Source organism: Actinia tenebrosa, unplaced genomic scaffold (assembly GCF_029948245.1).
Source record: "Actinia tenebrosa isolate PJP-AT-01 unplaced genomic scaffold, QUT_ActTen_1.0 PGA_scaffold11__36_contigs__length_13525064, whole genome shotgun sequence".
Lineage (NCBI taxonomy): Eukaryota > Metazoa > Cnidaria > Anthozoa > Actiniaria > Actiniidae > Actinia > Actinia tenebrosa.
The window spans coordinates 12,768,010-12,783,185 of NW_028292571.1; the positions used below are offsets into that span (position 1 = coordinate 12,768,010).

The 15,176-nt window shown below is 34.8% G+C and overlaps 2 protein-coding genes across 2 annotated transcripts; both read right to left on the minus strand.

Annotated features, from left to right (window-relative positions):
- Positions 1-4,714: 4,714 nt before the first annotated feature.
- LOC116288172 (uncharacterized) lies at positions 4,715-8,875 on the minus strand. The gene is made up of 3 exons (XM_031694924.2): positions 8,708-8,875; positions 6,428-6,553; positions 4,715-5,874 (listed from the first exon to the last, which is right to left on the minus strand). The coding sequence occupies exons 1-3, from the start codon at positions 8,757-8,759 to the stop codon at positions 5,687-5,689; spliced, it is 366 nt and encodes a 121-aa protein (XP_031550784.1). The 5' UTR covers positions 8,760-8,875; the 3' UTR covers positions 4,715-5,686.
- A 3,528-nt stretch (positions 8,876-12,403) lies between these two features.
- Positions 12,404-14,778, minus strand: LOC116288170 (uncharacterized). The gene is made up of 3 exons (XM_031694922.2): positions 14,597-14,778; positions 13,430-13,597; positions 12,404-13,323 (listed from the first exon to the last, which is right to left on the minus strand). Exons 1-3 carry the CDS (start codon positions 14,646-14,648, stop codon positions 13,100-13,102), a joined length of 444 nt encoding a protein of 147 aa, XP_031550782.1. The 5' UTR covers positions 14,649-14,778; the 3' UTR covers positions 12,404-13,099.
- Positions 14,779-15,176: the final 398 nt, after the last annotated feature.

Sequence of the window (15,176 nt, forward strand, 5' to 3'; positions counted from 1 at the left end):
TGAACATCAACAAAGCAAGAAACATCAGAAACAGAACCGTCCATCTTCATTTCAGGGAAGCCATTACAGTGCTACTTTTCCAAAGGCGCGCACAACAGCGTCAGCTGCAACTATTCCTGGATTTTTTCTGTATTTTTAATGCAAAAACATCATCTCCGTGTAGAACTGAACATCAACAAAGCAAGAAACATCAGAAACAGAACCGTCCATCTTCATTTCAGGGAAGCCATTACATGCTTCTTTTACAAAGGCGCGCACAACAGCATCAAGTGCAACTTTTCCTGGATTTTTTCTGCATTTTTAATACAAAAATATCATCTCCATGTAGAACTGAACATCAAAGCAAGAAACATCAGAAACAGGATTGTCCATTTTAATTCCAGGGAAGCCATTACAGTGCTGCTATTACAAAGGTCCGTAAAACAGCAGAAAACGCGACATTTACCCGAGGCCTCGCATTTTTTCTGTTCTTTGTAGCACTCATATTTAATATGGCAAAGTTTTGTTACGGTCATTTCGCCCGTGTGGTTGGTAGGAATCCTTTTGAAGCAAGTGTCCATTCGGTGTCGAATAGAGCAGTCGCTGATAGTCTGGCGTTTTTCTTTGCAGTAGGAATCCTTTCCACTGCAGATGTAGCATCGAATCCCAGTCGCTGAATGGTTAAAATAAAAATATATTTTAAAAAACTAGCTTAACACAGGTAACCCAAGCATTAGTCCCTTATTACAGGTAACCCAAGGCTTATTCTCTTGTACGTAGCATTGAATCCCAGTCGCTGAATGGTTAAAATAAAAATATATTAAGAACTAGCCTTTAACATAGGGAACCCAAGCATTTCAGTCATACCACAGGGCAACCAAGGCTTATTCTCTTGTATCCCCGTCACTGAATGACTCGAATAAAAATAATAAAAATATATTAAAATCCAGAAGCATTGGACGTATACCAAAGGGTATACGATTATTAATGTGTAAAATAGAATATCAGTAATTAAAAATATAAAATAAAAGCATCTGTAAAAAAAATAGCTTTCAACACAGGGAACCTAAAAAGCAAGCCTCTTTAAATGCCACAGGGAGCCCAAGATTAATAATATCGGGAATACATGACCCACAATTCCTTTCCTTTCCTTTCCTTTCCTTTCCTTTCCTTTCCTTTCCTTTCCTTTCCTTTCCTTTCCTTTCCTTTCCTTTCCTTTCCTTTCCTTTCCTTTCCTCATCAGTATCCATGTCCAGAAGGAAAAAAAACCATTATTATCTATCTATACGTCTCACTTAAAAAGGAATAAATTCTTTAATCTTTTCCTCAAATTAAAATACTCATTGGTAACATTATAACGACCAAACAAAATATCGAATAATAGCTTCCAATTCACCAGTGCTTGCCATCTGGAGACCACAATTTCTCTTTCGCAATCTAATTCATTTATTATTATCATAAATGATAAGTAAAAGTGCAGAGGAAAATTTCCATATCGCGAAGGCTTTTCTGTTTACACATTTAGCATACAATTTAAGAGCCATTCGCTTCTCTAATAAAATACATTCACAACTTGTCTTCAACCATAGAGAAAATATCATAGAGAAAAACAACACAGCTGTGTTCATTTATATTTCTTAGGTTTCAAGATCTTAGCCATCGGAAAGTATTAAGATTTCAAATGAAGTGAGCTAAATTATCCCCCATATTTATAACTGAATAAATGTTTTTCAATATTATTCCAATGCAAACTGTATATATATGCGTATATATATTTCCAGCGCTTATAATGTATTAGTAAAGTCGCATAAGTCGAAATTTATAGAACTAATTAGGTGAATTCTGATTTTGTTATTTCATATTTCATTCACGTATCGTATTGTCAAAGCAAAACATTTTCATATTATCAAACTAGTTTATTCTTAAATTACAAATTTATCTGTCGTTCTTAGTCAGAAAAAAAATTAGTAGAGCATGTAAAATCTTTCTTTTTTCGCCAATATAAAACAATAGAATTTCATTGAAAGTAAATCTCGTTTAATGGATTTTTGAATCACTCATCCTTGAAGAATTTAGCATTCATTGCCTTCGTATTTTTAATGGAAAAATCCTTTATGAAAGGTTCGCTTTTAAATGGCATTTCAGTGCTCATAAACCTAAAATAATCCGAAATTCAGTATGAAAAAGACCTGAATATGATGTTTTTTGAATGTATTATTTTCAAATCAAATTCAACCGTCGAAAAAATCCCAAAATCTTCATTCTTCAAGGATTTTATACTCATTACGAATGATAAATAGACTCAAGGGACTATAAATTATATACACATAAACTATGCTTTATAAAGTCTAATGATATAAACTTACCAATTGAAAAAATAGAAAAAGCAACGAGAAGATTCAAGCAGTGTTTCATGAAGTTTCGCTGCCAAAGATTGTTGCGTTCTTCAGACCTGGTTCTACGTTGAAATTTTTCTTTAATCAAACTCAAGGCTGGAATTCAAATTCTTATTTATTCCAGGCGCGAGGTTTGTTTGTTGAGTGAATGATGGCTTTTGTTCCGGTTTTTGTTCTGAAAGAATCAAAGAAAGACGCCGATTCGTGTTCCTAATCCTCTTGGAATCTTTGCTGTGGAGACGAGGTCAATTAATGATGACGTCGTTGAGGGACATTTTTGACTGTGGAGGGGAGATACGGGAGGTAGCTGCGAAATTAAAAATGCAATAAAAGTTTTGCCGGCTGCACGGCCATGCTAGGTCTATGGCTGAACAATAAAATGTAATAAATTATAAATTATAATGATAATAAACTATTTACTTTCAGGATTAGTCCTCTTTAGCTCAGGCGTAATGTTTTCCATTTTAGACCACGTGTCATTCCCTAGATTATCATTTTTTTGTTTAATGGTGGTGCATGAGAAGGCACATGAATATGGATACAACTCCGAAAAAGAATCTTATTCTCTAGACCACGTGTCATTCCCTAGAGTATCATTTCTTTGTGTAATGGTTGTGCATGAGAAGACACATGAATATGGATAAAACTCGAATCTCAAGAGAATGAGATGTGTTATGTAATGGGAAAACATTACACAACAGCTGAAAAGCATTCCAAGTAAAGAAACGAATGATACATAATGGTAATTGAATAATTGAACTGAGTGGAGTGCAATTTGGCCTGAAATCAAACGCGCGATTACAAAATCGCACGACCGCGTAGCGGGAGTGCGATTTGTAATAGCAAGTTTGATTTCAGACCAAAATTGCACGACACGAAGTTCAATTACCACTTTATTAAATCCATTTTGAAACCTTTTTTGAAAAAGACGTTTTTTCCAGTTAAACCGACATGACTTACAATCTAAAAGCAGTCGATTCAAACATGCTGTCAAGAGAGCTTGTGTATACTGTACTGATCGAGCAATGATTCTCATTTTGAAAACCAACACTTTCAATCCAAAAATAAAATGAATTTATATCGGACCAAAAGGCATTACATGTATTAAGAATCGTTTACTTACATTAAATAGCAAGACAAACCTGCCCAGAAGGTTGTAATGAACTGGCTGTTGTCCATACAGCCAATGCTCACTGCTTGTATTTTTACGATTTCTGTTCAACATGTTTAGATCACACTTGTGCCGAGAAACAGCAAAAATCAAAGGTTGTTTGGTCCTTCGGTTGTCCTTAAGAAGTCACGTAGCTCAGCAAAAATCTTCTTCTTAAGAAAAACTTCTTTTAATGACTGTATTTTCGATGTGTTGTTATGCTTTACAGATTGAAAAGGAAACCACTTTCCACGATCAATCGCCAAGAAGTCACATTCAAAAGATGCCGATTGCACTTTCCCCCACTGCTTTTCGCTGTAATATCTTCAACTTACTTAAACAGTTACATTACAAAGATGCTTTTGACAATTTTAAGTGATCAGTTGGTCTTTTTAAGTCCTTTTTACGGCTTTTAAAGTCTTTTTTACGACTTTTGACGGTAAAATTGTTCTTCAGAAAACTTTTTTTGAGCCGTGGCTCTTTTTTTCGCAAGAAGCGTTGAGCCCAACACTCAGATGGATTCCTTGATATAATTGGCTGGAAAATGACATGTCTCTCTTGTGATTGGTTCATATCAGTTGATGTGCAAAATCGTGCAATTTAGAGCTCAAAATCGTGCAATTTATGCTGAAATCACTGCTGCAGGGAACCAATCAGATTGCAGGATTTGCTTGTGATTTCAAAATGGATGTAATAATCAAGGGAATGACACATGGTCTAAAATGTTAAAACAATGCACAATAGCTAGAAAGCATTTCTGGTAAAGAAAGAAATAATACTCCCCAAACTAATAGCATTCATGTTTTTCGTGTACCCCCCCTTCAATCGTTTAAGAAATCTTCCCAATCCTCCCAATCCTCTTTTTGACCTTTCGAGGCCCCCCATGTTCCACTAAAAAAAATTTGAGGGACCCTTATTTTCTCATTTTCTCCTCCAAAGAGTTAGGAGAACTTACCGTTCTTGTTATTTCACCTGTCAAAATAGCCTCATCTCGGAAGTCCAAACAGCAGAACTGAAATCTACTGCCTGCTCTGCAGTAGAACTATCTGGAGTTACTCTACGAGGAATCTCTGAGAACTCACGACGTTTCATCTATTCTACTACTGAGCAGGCAGTAGACGACGCAATAATCCTTTCTTTTAGCTTTGAATACATTTTCCTTAGAAATATACTTAGTTTTTTTAAAATCTTCTGTACTTAAACTTTACTTTACTTCGTTTTGAAAGGAGAGAAAATGTTGATTATGATTCGAATGATACGCGTGAAAGGTGTCATTTTACGCTCTGCTCTCATTGGGCATTAGACGATTTCCGAGGTGCACGAACGCTTTCATAAATATCACAGGCACAGACATTAAAACGAGGCATTTTTCGGGCAGTGTGATAAGAAAGCTATCGGAAACCAAAGGCGAAGAAAAGGTTTTGTCTTTTTTTTTTCAAAAACTTATAATCTTATTCCGGATCCCCAACCAAAGAAACTTCAAGGTACCGATGTTCCTTTGTTAACATAATTTTCAAAGTTAATTTGTATGTCTTTTCCATAGCGCGCGTGCCTGTAATTGCTTATTACCGGAAGTGACGTCTATTGATAGCAACCTATAGTCTTGCTCGAAAATGCCTCTTTTTCGAATCTGAGCACACGATACTTTTGACAGCGGTCGCGCATCTCGAAAAAGATCTATATGTCAAAGTGGGTGGTTCCTTCACGGATGGATGAGTTGCTCGATAAGAAGCTACTCAATAATCTATGTTTCTTGTCGGACAGGCGGTCTTTCCCCCGCCTTTCCCCCAGGAAGCACGGATATAAGAAAGCGATGGGTTTCCTGTGGTGAAAGCAAAACACAGGAAGACCACTCTATTTTTTTATAAGTTTATTTTTTTTCTCGAAAATACACTACGACAGCATAAAAACACTTAGTACTATAGATGCTGAGTCAGTCAGTTGAAATATTAGATTAAGTCATTCTAATTATCTTACATCCTCGTTAAGTTCAGAGCCGTCAATCATTACGCAAAGGCACCCTTCTTAAAACTATCTTGAATGCGAACCCAACATGAAAACACAAAAGAAATTCCTTAGAGAAAAGTGTGATTCCTTTTGTATGTTCGCGTTAACGTTATCCGTATCCACGATACTTTTGAGGAAGGTCCATTTTCAGCTTTTAGTGATGAGAGAAAATGTAAGAGATGCTAGCGAGGAAAGCCATCACGGATACCATGGCAACGTTGATCTGAATGAATCCTGCAGAGCCGTTACAGCCATCAGTGTTGCAACACTCAGTGACGCAGTAGTTTGGAGTCTTGCTGCACAGAGACATGGACTGGTTGCAGGCAGAAGCGGAAAGACAGCCTTTTAAAACAAGAAAAATATTTTGATAATATTAATCATCATCATCATCATCATCATTATCATCATTATCATCATCATCATTATCATCATCGTCATCGTTATCATATTCATAATCATCATTTATTGTTTACTGTGCTAATCATCATCATTATGATTATCATCGTCATCATCATCAACACTATAATCATGTTTTATTTTTTAAAAAGATAAGTTCTATTTATAATATGTTGAAGAAATAGAAAAAGCGCGCGCATACTGTGTGCAGTTATAAAGCACGCGGGGATTGGCAGAACACGAGAGAAGTGTTAGGAGAAGTAGTTCTCGAGTGTTCTGCCAATCTTCAAGTGCTTTTCAACTCCACACAGCACAGTACAGCAAGCAAATTTCCTTTATAAAATACAAATTACAATAACCGTTATTTTGGTTATAGGAGTGATGCAACTGAAAGTGATCGCGCGTGCTGTGCTCTTATAAAGCACGCTTTCTCAACCAATCAGAACGCGAGATTTATAACAGTTTTCAGTTTTCAGTTTACAGTTTTCAGCTCACTCACCTTTGACGACTTTGCTCGTGTTCTTGTAGGTGGTAGTGAAGCATGTGTCACCCCCGCCGACGCAGTCCGATGGACCGGTGCAAAGACTTCCAACTCCAGCGCAATAACGGCACTTCAGAGAGAACGCTGGAAATAGAATTATATTATTATACATTGTGCTCACTATCTGAATAGACCCTTTTCGAGTTCCAAATTACCGCTGTGTTTCTTAATTACAGACTCATTTACTCAGGCTAAGCCTCGAATCAGTGTCTAATTACTCGCAAATACCAACGGTAAAGTAAAGAATGCACAACTTCAACAATACAAACACTTTGAAACTTGACGGACCTTGACTGGAACAAGTGAATATTCTTCACAAAATCGAGGGTCTATATTCTCATTGGTCGGGAACCTACAGATAATTATTATTTATTCTATTTTTAGTGCCATCTGAAACAATATACTAACTACATGTAGAGAGCTAATTGCTGTATATTTACTTTTTATTTCAAATTAACGAGACTCACAATGCCCTTTGGTCTTGGAATGCACTATTCAGTATGCACTATTCAGTATTCAACCTTTTTTGAAATAGCTGTATAAGAAAACTAAGTATGAAACTAAGTATAAAACTAAGAATAAAAGGAAAAAAGTAATGACAATAAATTATATAATTGCTTCATTTATCTCTTTTTTCGCTGTAGTTGAAACTTATACCCTGTACTATTGAGTTTAATATTATAGTATTATTATGATATTATGATGATATTATAACCTCATAGTTATTTTTTCTTTCTTTTTCTCGTTTTTTCTTCTTTGACCCTAAATGAAAACTACGACAGCCAACTAGAAAGCTTTTGCACCTTTGGCTGTCGTATACTTACACCTATTGTATGTTAATCATAGTAAAAATTGTTAATATTATTCAAGCTATATATATCCTTGTAATTCTATCATGTAAAATTTAAAAAAAAAACCAGTGTAAATAAATTCAGACTTAAATTGAATTGAGTGTCGCCTTTGTCTCCGTTTTTATAACGTCCCCTGCGTGCTGTGATTCTGAGTCTAATCTGATTTACATAAGAAAGTTTCATCGCAAAGCCACTATATTCCTCTGTGTTCGTATCGAAGGTATTTGACTAGTCTGAAAATGGTTTATAGATTTTTATTCTTTCTTAGCAAGAATTCAACGGTTTTTTAAGCTAATTTATTTATCTTAGTTATCGAAAATTATAAAAGCTCGCCAAAAAAACAAAAAAAAAAAAAAAAAAACCACGAAAAATAATTTTGAGTTGCAAATTAATTTTCAAGTTTCTTTAATATATATTAGTTTACATTAGCAAAATCAAATTACTGAATTTAGGAAAAGGAATTTCCCAAAATACTTGGATGGTTTTGAATGTTTTTGTCTCAAAATAGCTAGAGTGATTTTACTTTGCCATGAATAGTCAACCAAATGCATACTAGCTAGACTAAGATCCCATTGTTTTCTTTTGTCTTAATTATCTGATTTAGTAACTAATTTCATTCTAGTTGAATAAAGTTGAATATATATGAATTTAAGAAACCAAACAAGCTAATATCAAATTGCTTAGTCTTTTTGTTTTTTTGGTATCCTTCTAGTAGTCTCCCGCGTTGTCAGAGTTGTCATCTTATAAACAGGGAATGTTCTTGAAGAAGTTAGAAATATTTCCCCGCCTCAAAATAACAAGAAAACTTTCTTCCAAGCCCAGAACCCTAGGCCGTAAACTGATTTAGAGTTGAATAAAGTTAAACTATATATATGAAATTTAAGAAACCAAACACAAGCTAATATTAACTGTTTGGCATTTTTTTTTAGTCTCCCGCGTTGTCAGAGTCGTCATCTTATAGCAGGGAATGTTCTTGAAGTTAGACTAAATATTTCTCCGCCTCAAAATAGCGAGAAAACTTTCTTCCAAGCTCTGAAATTATAGTTTTGAACTCGTAAACGTCTTCAAGGACATTTTTAACAGCTTTTAAAAAGTAGAGAAATCTTAATGTATGCAAACAAATGAGTTCTAGAACTACCTAGGTAGGATTAGGCGTACATACAATGAAAATATTAAAAACGTAGCTTAAAAAATAATGTGCTTGATAAATATTTACTTAATAATAGTTAGATAAATCTGCTTGAAAAAGTGGAAGAAAATCTGAACTGATAATATACAAAAGTGGTGCTTCGATTTTTAAACTTTTTACATATTAAGTTTACAATATTTAAGCCTTAGCGACGAAACGTAATAGAATTAAATAAGCTTAAAATATTATTTAACTTACCTGTGGGAATAGCGACAGCTAAAACGAGGAGAAAAGCTATAGCAAACTTCATTTTGAGTTGAATTTTTACGTCTTTAACTTCAGAAGTTCTTTGCAGTTCTGCCTTCACAGAGAGCGTCTCGAACTATGAACAACTCCCCAAACTATAATAACTCTTATCTTGAAGAACAAGCTTTGAATAAATACATAATATTAAATTATCACTTAAAACCGTATTGTTTTATTTGAAAACAATACCTTGTTTAATCCTTAAAAAGCTAGGAATTGTTGATGATTGAATACGATAGGCATACTAGTCAAGCTACGACCAATCACAGAAGGCCACTTTAGAAACCAGCAACAGACTGGGACGAGTTTTGAATTTTATTCTTATTAGAATTATTTATTTTTGTATTTTTGTATTTTTGTATTTTATTTTATTTTATTTTATTTTTTGTCGTTTGAGAAAACAACTCAAGATTAGTAATTCTGGCAAATTTGAATGATTGGATGAAACAAACCAGAATTATTGCCTTTCCAAAAGTGTCGAAAATTTACAAATATATGCATGACACTGAGTGACACTTGTTCACGTAACCTGTTACATTCTTCGTTCTGCTAAACACTATATTTTTTGCTTCCTCGTTTACTTAATTGCCAAAAAAATTTCTAAAAGCCAAACTTTTATGCAGTTTAATGTCGAAATGTTCGTTCAATGTTGTAAACAACAACGTCAAGAATTATGAAGCCATCAACCGTTTCGACGCGTCCAGTAATTTCCATTGCATGACATGAACGATCACACTGTTGAGTGCTTAACCATGCCATGGATATCCACTGCGGGTGTCGCTATAGAGTACTCAAATGATGATGTCACAAAAATCAATTTTCGCTTGATCATATTTTTGGTTAACAAATTCGATAGACAATCAGAAAAGACATTTACACACCAAATTTGACGAGAATCGGACAAATATCAGCTGAGATATGACCATATGAATCGGCGTTTGGAACTGACAGTGATTAATTGTATGGAGTAATTATATATTCAAATGGTCATATCTCAGCTGATGTTTGACTGATTCTCGTCAAATTTGGTGTGTAAACGTCTTTTTTGATTGTCTATAGAAATTAGAGATCGAAAATAATTAAAGTTAAAATATTTTTTCGTGACGTCACACTTCAGTACTCTATTGCAAATGACTAATAAATGTGTTATTGTAGAATGTTCGAGTCTAAATTTAAGACATCCATCAATAGCTATACTATTAATTCCATATTAGGTAACTGCTTGAACCGTTCTTGAAACTTAAAGAATAATCGACCAGGCTCTCAACTATATGGATCAGTTCATAAACCCGTGAAATAGATGTTAGCGTAATAATCATTAATACACACTATACTAATACGAGTTATTACTCTGAATTTAAACAAATAAGTAGTAAAAATACAGTCAATAAACTCTCACTGCAATACTAAGTTATCTCTCTAGTAGCCACTATTACACATTAATATGCGTTAATAGAAGTTAATAGCTAAATTTCGTTTCACGGGTTTATGGAAATCACTCTATGTATGGATTAATTAAAGTAGCTATATAATTAAGAGGTAATAGAGTGGTTTTCGGCATTAACCGTGAAACAAAAGTTGATTTTTAGATGGTAATAGCCAGATTCAAACAATAGAAAACAAAGGAGCTAGAGCGTAATAGTACTAAATATGCTAAAATGTATTTCACAGTTCTAGGACTTCATGTTGTACAATTTTAAGAAATAGTTAATTAGACTAGAAAAATCCATCTGCACCTGACCGTCAAATTAGACTCGTCCTTGGAACTTTCCTCGTCCACAATCATTTCTTAAAGTGCCCTTCACCCCTACATCACCATTTTCACTATTGATTCTACTTGAAGTGAACAGTTGGATGGTAAAATATATTTTTATGTGATTTGAGTGATTCATCTTGGAGATATCAGTATTCATACTTCCAATATACTAATGAGTGTGATGTCAGTTGAGTTTATTTGTCATCATTTGTAAATAGCGCAGCGCACTGATTCTAAAAATAGCTTAAAGATTCGGACAAACATTGCTTTCTTTTTAACCGCTACGAGGATTATACGAACCGATTTTATTATTTTTACTTAAAGTTACAATAATAACCCATGTAAACTAAGATCAACTGCGATCGGCTGTGAAAATTATCTGCTGAAAGTAAACTTGTAAGTTTGTTTGTCCGAATTTCGCCTTTGTCTTCGTTTTTATGACGTCACGGTTGCGCTGCGCTACTGAATCACTGATTACGACGAGAAAACACATACGAGAAAATAACTTTTCTATAAACTCTGAGTAAGACAATGATGTTTTAAACACAATGTTTCACTGCCCCAGAAAATTTTCGTATATTGCCTAAAAAAGCCAAACTTCTTTGAATAAAACAGTCCCTTTGTTTTGAGAAGTCATTAAAGAATTAGCATTGTCAAATTATAGTTTAAAACTTTGGGATTATTGTACTAGTACGTACTAAACCAATATTTATCTTTAGAGTGATTTTCATAAACCCGTGAAACAAAATTTAGCTATTAACTTCTATTAACGCTTATTAATATTTAATAGTGGTTATTAGCGAGACAACTAAGTCGTCGTTTTAAAGTTTAACGGGTAATAGAGTGCTCGCACTAAATCCGTGAAACAAATACTAATTTTTAGCACTAAATAGTGATAATTAAACAATAGAAAACAAAGGATTCTGTATGAAATAGTACTAATTAGTACTATTTAATGTTCACGGTTTTAGTGCGTGCACTCTAACTCGTACTAGTTTGTATTAATGATTTTTACGCTAAAATCTATTTCACGGGTTTGGAAAGTCACTTTATCATTACCCTTTCTTGTTAAAACGAACTAAGGTATTTTTAGATAAGATTTCTGAGATCATTTAATCTCACTACACATGTTCTATGGTTGAGAACATTCGAGGGGATCTGAGAAAAACTTTAACCAATCGTTGTCAAGAAAACTTGAAAAACTGAGGTGTCCCTTTAAATTAAAAATATAATAAATTTCTAGGCTTATCAACAATTGGAAAAAAACCTTGCGCTTGATAACAGTGACACAATAAGTAATGAGTTATATATTTTTATTGCAATACACGACTTTCAAGAATGGCCGCCAAACTCGGTTGGGACTAGGGACAATTGAATGGAAGCGACGTAAGTAAGGCCTCATTAGTAAACAAAGTCTACTCAGTATGATATTTTGTGTCAAAGTCATTCACCCTTACATCAAAATACTCTTAAAAGAACTCGAATTGGTGAAATGAATGACAACAGTCTTGTTGCGTGCAATGTTGCACCGTGTATCAGCACCTTAATGTTCACCTATTTCAGACCACGTGTCAGTCCCTTGAGAATGAGATTCTTGGTTTGATTTGTATCCATATTCATGTGTTTTCCCATGCGCAACTGTTAAACTGTTAAACAAAGAAATAATACTCTGTTGAATAACACGTGGTCTGAAAAAGGGAACCATTGCGCACAAGCTAAGAAGGTTTGTTCTAATTCTGGAGCGTTGCTTTTGATCTTACGCACAACATTTGCCCCGACAGTGTGAACCTAGCCTTAGCGTCGCCAAAACGTTTTGCATAAAACCATCCCCTCCGATCATGTGCACATATACGTTTTTCCATATCCCTTTCCCCCAAAGAATGCACTTTACATAGCGATAGATATGATTTTGTTTTACAAGTTTATAATTTGTTAACATATTTTGTCAGTTACAGACATTGATAGCGTTGTTGTAATATGAAGGTTGAATTTGATCCAGATTCTATTCTCATCATCACTTATTTTTTTAATCAAAAAAATTCATTTAGTCTCAATACATACGTTTTGATGAAGAAATAGAACACGCGCGCTCGTGCTACGTGCATTTATGAAGCACGTACTAGGCAAAGAATTGTAGTAATTGGTTCATCAAAGCTTCATTAAAAAATTGAAATAACAATGCTCCCTAACCACAATGCGAAATCTTTGCTGTCTCAGAAAAGATCTAAACACTCAAGCTGTCCCATATAAATTTACTACATGCTATCAAAAGTTTCTCTTGTCTATGCTATTTTAGTAAAAGCATTCACAAATGAGTACTATTAGTCTTCCTGAGGTTGCGCGGAAAACTGGTAACGAGTTTAAAGCGCGCACTGAATCATGGGCTTCCTCAAACAGTCTCATAATTCGCTGCGTGCCTTACTCGTTACCATTTTTCCAGGATACATAGAAAAAGGTCAATTGCAAAGCAACATAATGCACAATACGCATGCGTGTAAAAAAGTACTCGTGCGCATGCGCCTCTCACTTAGATTAACTTATATTGCAAAAACCAGCGGTATTTTCTACGCATGCGCAAAAGCATGATTTTAATTGTGATGCATGGCATATAGCCCCGCTGCTACGCATGCGCCAACTACAATAGCCTTAGGCGCATGCGTCAAGCTCCCACGACAGGGATCTGTCATGTTGGGGTTTCCCTGTATGCAGTTCGGTCCGTCGCAGCAAGCAATGTTGCATTCTCCGGTCCTGGTACAGTAGTGTTTCTGGATTTCACATTCATTGGGCGTGGCGCAACCAAACTCCCAGTTACCTTGACAACAAAAAATTAACATCTTTTGTGAGTAAGTGGCTAAAGGCAGAGCAGAGCAGAGCAGAGCAGAGGAGAGCACTGTTCGTCATATATATCACACAGATACCTTGTCCTTTGTTGCATTGTATTTTACACATTGTGAATGTGTTGCCAATGTTCTCGCATTGGTAGCTTGTGGCTTTGCTTTGACAGTCATCGTAGGATCGTCCATGCTGGCATGTTGGACATGTCATGGGTATCGGTGGACGAGGTGTTGTAGTAAAGTTTGAAGATGCTGAAGAAAGATTGTTAAATATCGATAAGAATATATACACATGGATGGATGGAAGGATGGAAGGAAGGATGGATGAATGGATGGCATACAAAATGATCACATTTTGATTGAACTTAACATCACTAGTTATTTTTCCCCCTGGGGTGAGCCCACGATAGCCACCGCTGACTCCTATTCACTTCTGATTCTAATGACAGTGAAGCCATCTGCTTTCAAATTTTGAAACGAAAACCATAAAGTATTATTGAAATATGAATATATTATTCAACTTAGTATAATTTCATAAAGTGCGGGTGCTTCTATGAGCTTTATAGCGAATATAAAATAAATAAAAAAGGAAAAAATATATCTTAGAATACGTTATTCCTCAGTATATTGTCGTTCAGGGTCCGCGTTTGCAAAACGTTTTTGAAGAATTTCTTTTAGTGGTTCAAATCAAAATTCTAACAAACCAGCTTATTGAATAAGTTATGATGAATATGAAGAAGGTAAAACAATACTGAAAGAATGATTAATGAATGGAGAACAAAGCAAGTGAAAAAAAATATGCTGCGAAAATCGAGAAAATATTCACAACTTATAGTCATACATTGGAATATTCAAGTCGAAAAGCGAGTTAAATTAATGAAGAGAAAAGAAAAAGAAAGTAAAAACAAACAAAAACATAACAAATGGAGAGAGAAAACAACCAAAAACAAAAGCTTTACCAAAAAAAGAGGAATATGAACAACTTATAGATAGATAAAAATTAAGTAGCAAGACTCAGAGTATAAAAGTCGAAAAACCAGATAGATTGATGAGAGAAACGGAATCAAACTCATAGAATTAATGGGGAGACAAATAACCAAAAAACACTGCCAAAAAATGAACAACTTATAGAAACATTTAAATGATTCCTGTATTTGGAGGAAAAAAGCTTCGAAAAACCATTTGATATTATTTCCTGCGTTTTATATTCAATCGTTTTAGAATGAAAGATTTCAGAGGCTATCGACTCACAGGATTTCAGATTCAGAGCCATGATAACGACGAGCACGGTTAACTTGAGCATAGTTTTGAAATCAAAAAAGCAATCTTAAATTTATAAAGAGATTATATATTTTTTCTGTACTAAGAGTACAAAAAGGTTATTCCAAAAATTCTTCTGATCTTTTCACGACCCTGTGTTTTGAGTGAGGTCTGAAGTCAATATGAATGGCTGTTAACACCTGTTTCGAAAGAACTGATTAAAAAACGCATATTGCATTTATCCTCTGACTTGGCTCAATTTGAACTATTATGATCAAAGGAGAAATTCTCTTTGCGTCAGGCATTTTCGCATTCTCCATAATGCTTTGCAATTGGTTTTGGGGGTGGGTAACCCCTCCCCCCCCCCCCCCCCCCCCCCCCCTTCCCCCCCAAAAAAACTCTTTCCGAACGTCCCGAAATAGAATATACAGTATACATCTTTCTGTACCTTTATCTATAAGATACTGATTATCATTTTATTCCCCTGAGTTAATTTCCCACGTTCAGAACTTCAAGACGTTTGGAAAATGTATTGATTCAAAATGTTCCTTAAGCTTCAAAATCTCGGCTT

Excerpts from the sequence above, each read along its gene's own strand:
- LOC116288172 (XM_031694924.2), bottom strand. The coding sequence starts at position 8,759 with ATGAAGTTTGCTATAGCTTTTCTCCTCGTTTTAGCTGTCGCTATTCCC. Across the intron at positions 6,554-8,707 it reads AGCTGTCGCTATTCCCACAG|CGTTCTCTCTGAAGTGCCGT; the intron begins GTAAGTTAAATA and ends TTCTATTTCCAG. Across the intron at positions 5,875-6,427 it reads CACGAGCAAAGTCGTCAAAG|GCTGTCTTTCCGCTTCTGCC; the intron begins GTGAGTGAGCTG and ends TTGTTTTAAAAG.
- LOC116288170 (XM_031694922.2), bottom strand. The coding sequence starts at position 14,648 with ATGCTCAAGTTAACCGTGCTCGTCGTTATCATGGCTCTGAATCTGAAA. Across the intron at positions 13,598-14,596 it reads GGCTCTGAATCTGAAATCCT|CATCTTCAAACTTTACTACA; the intron begins GTGAGTCGATAG and ends ATCTTTCTTCAG. Across the intron at positions 13,324-13,429 it reads ACAATGCAACAAAGGACAAG|GTAACTGGGAGTTTGGTTGC; the intron begins GTATCTGTGTGA and ends TTTGTTGTCAAG.